We start from the raw sequence: 1,047 nt of genomic DNA on the forward strand, positions 1-1,047 counted from the left end.
TCTGTATCTAACCCCGTGCTGTCCCTGTCCTGGGAGTGTTTGATGGGGGACAGTGTAGAGGAGCTTTACTCTGTATCTAACCCCGAGCTGTATTACCTGAGTTCCGTGGTGTTGACTCCAGGTGAATTAATTTGATGTGTTGTGCTTTAGGATTTTGGTTCACCTGAGTCGTGGAGGGGCTGAGTTCCAGGTTTATGCTCCTGATATCCCGCAGATGCACGTTGTGGATCATGTGAAGGGAGAGCCTGCTGGTGATAGCCGGTGAGTTATTGTGGACGGTGAGTACAGCCTGAACCCTGTGAATATTGGAACATGCCTGTGTACCTGGGTGTATGTTGTTTGTGGACATGTTTGTGAGGCTGACCCACAGGGGTATATCTGTACCACCCCTGGATGCTAAATAACCTGATCGAAGGTGCTATGATCATGGAGTTGGTTGTATAAAGAAATACAATGTGGTGGAGAACTTCAGGAGGTCATGCAGCTTTTGTCAAGAGAAGCAGAGCTATCAGTTCAGGTTGGTGGCCTGTTATTGGATCAGCAATTCCTGAGAGACGGAACCGTGTCAAACCAGGTAGCAGCACATGGTGAATCTCAGGTGAGTGGTAGGGAAACAACTGGAGAAAATTCTGAAGGAGAAAATTAATATCTACGTTGAAAAGCAAGGGTTAATTAACGATAGTCAGCATAGCTTTGTCAGATGGAGATCATGCCCAACAGATTTTTAGAGTTTTTCAAATATGTGGATGATGGACATTCAGTTGATGTAAAGGTTCTGACAAGGTCCCACATGAAAGACTGAATGAGAAGGTCAAATCTCATGGAATTCAGGCAATTTTGATGAGATGGATCAGAAACTGACTGAGTAATAGGGGCTGATAATGTGTTGCTGGAAAAGCGCAGCAGGTCAGGCAGCATCCAAGGAACAGGAGAATCGACGTTTCGGGCATAAGCCCTTCTTCAGGAATGAGGAAAGTGTGTCCAGCAGGCTAAGATAAAAGGTAGGGAGGAGGGACTTGGGGGAGGGGTGTTGGAAATGCGATAGGG

General features: G+C 46.4%; 1 protein-coding gene across 1 annotated transcript in view; it reads left to right on the forward strand.

Moving 5' to 3' along the window:
• The first annotated feature begins 124 nt into the window (after window positions 1-124).
• gatd3 (glutamine amidotransferase class 1 domain containing 3) overlaps window positions 125-1,047 on the forward strand; it is a 9,826-nt gene continuing 8,903 nt past the window's right edge. The window contains exon 1 of the mRNA XM_043701627.1: window positions 125-261. Within this exon, the coding sequence (XP_043557562.1) occupies window positions 215-261 (47 nt within the window). The 5' untranslated portion in view covers window positions 125-214. The remainder of the gene's footprint in view (window positions 262-1,047) is intronic.

Source organism: Chiloscyllium plagiosum, chromosome 12 (assembly GCF_004010195.1).
Source record: "Chiloscyllium plagiosum isolate BGI_BamShark_2017 chromosome 12, ASM401019v2, whole genome shotgun sequence".
Lineage (NCBI taxonomy): Eukaryota > Metazoa > Chordata > Chondrichthyes > Orectolobiformes > Hemiscylliidae > Chiloscyllium > Chiloscyllium plagiosum.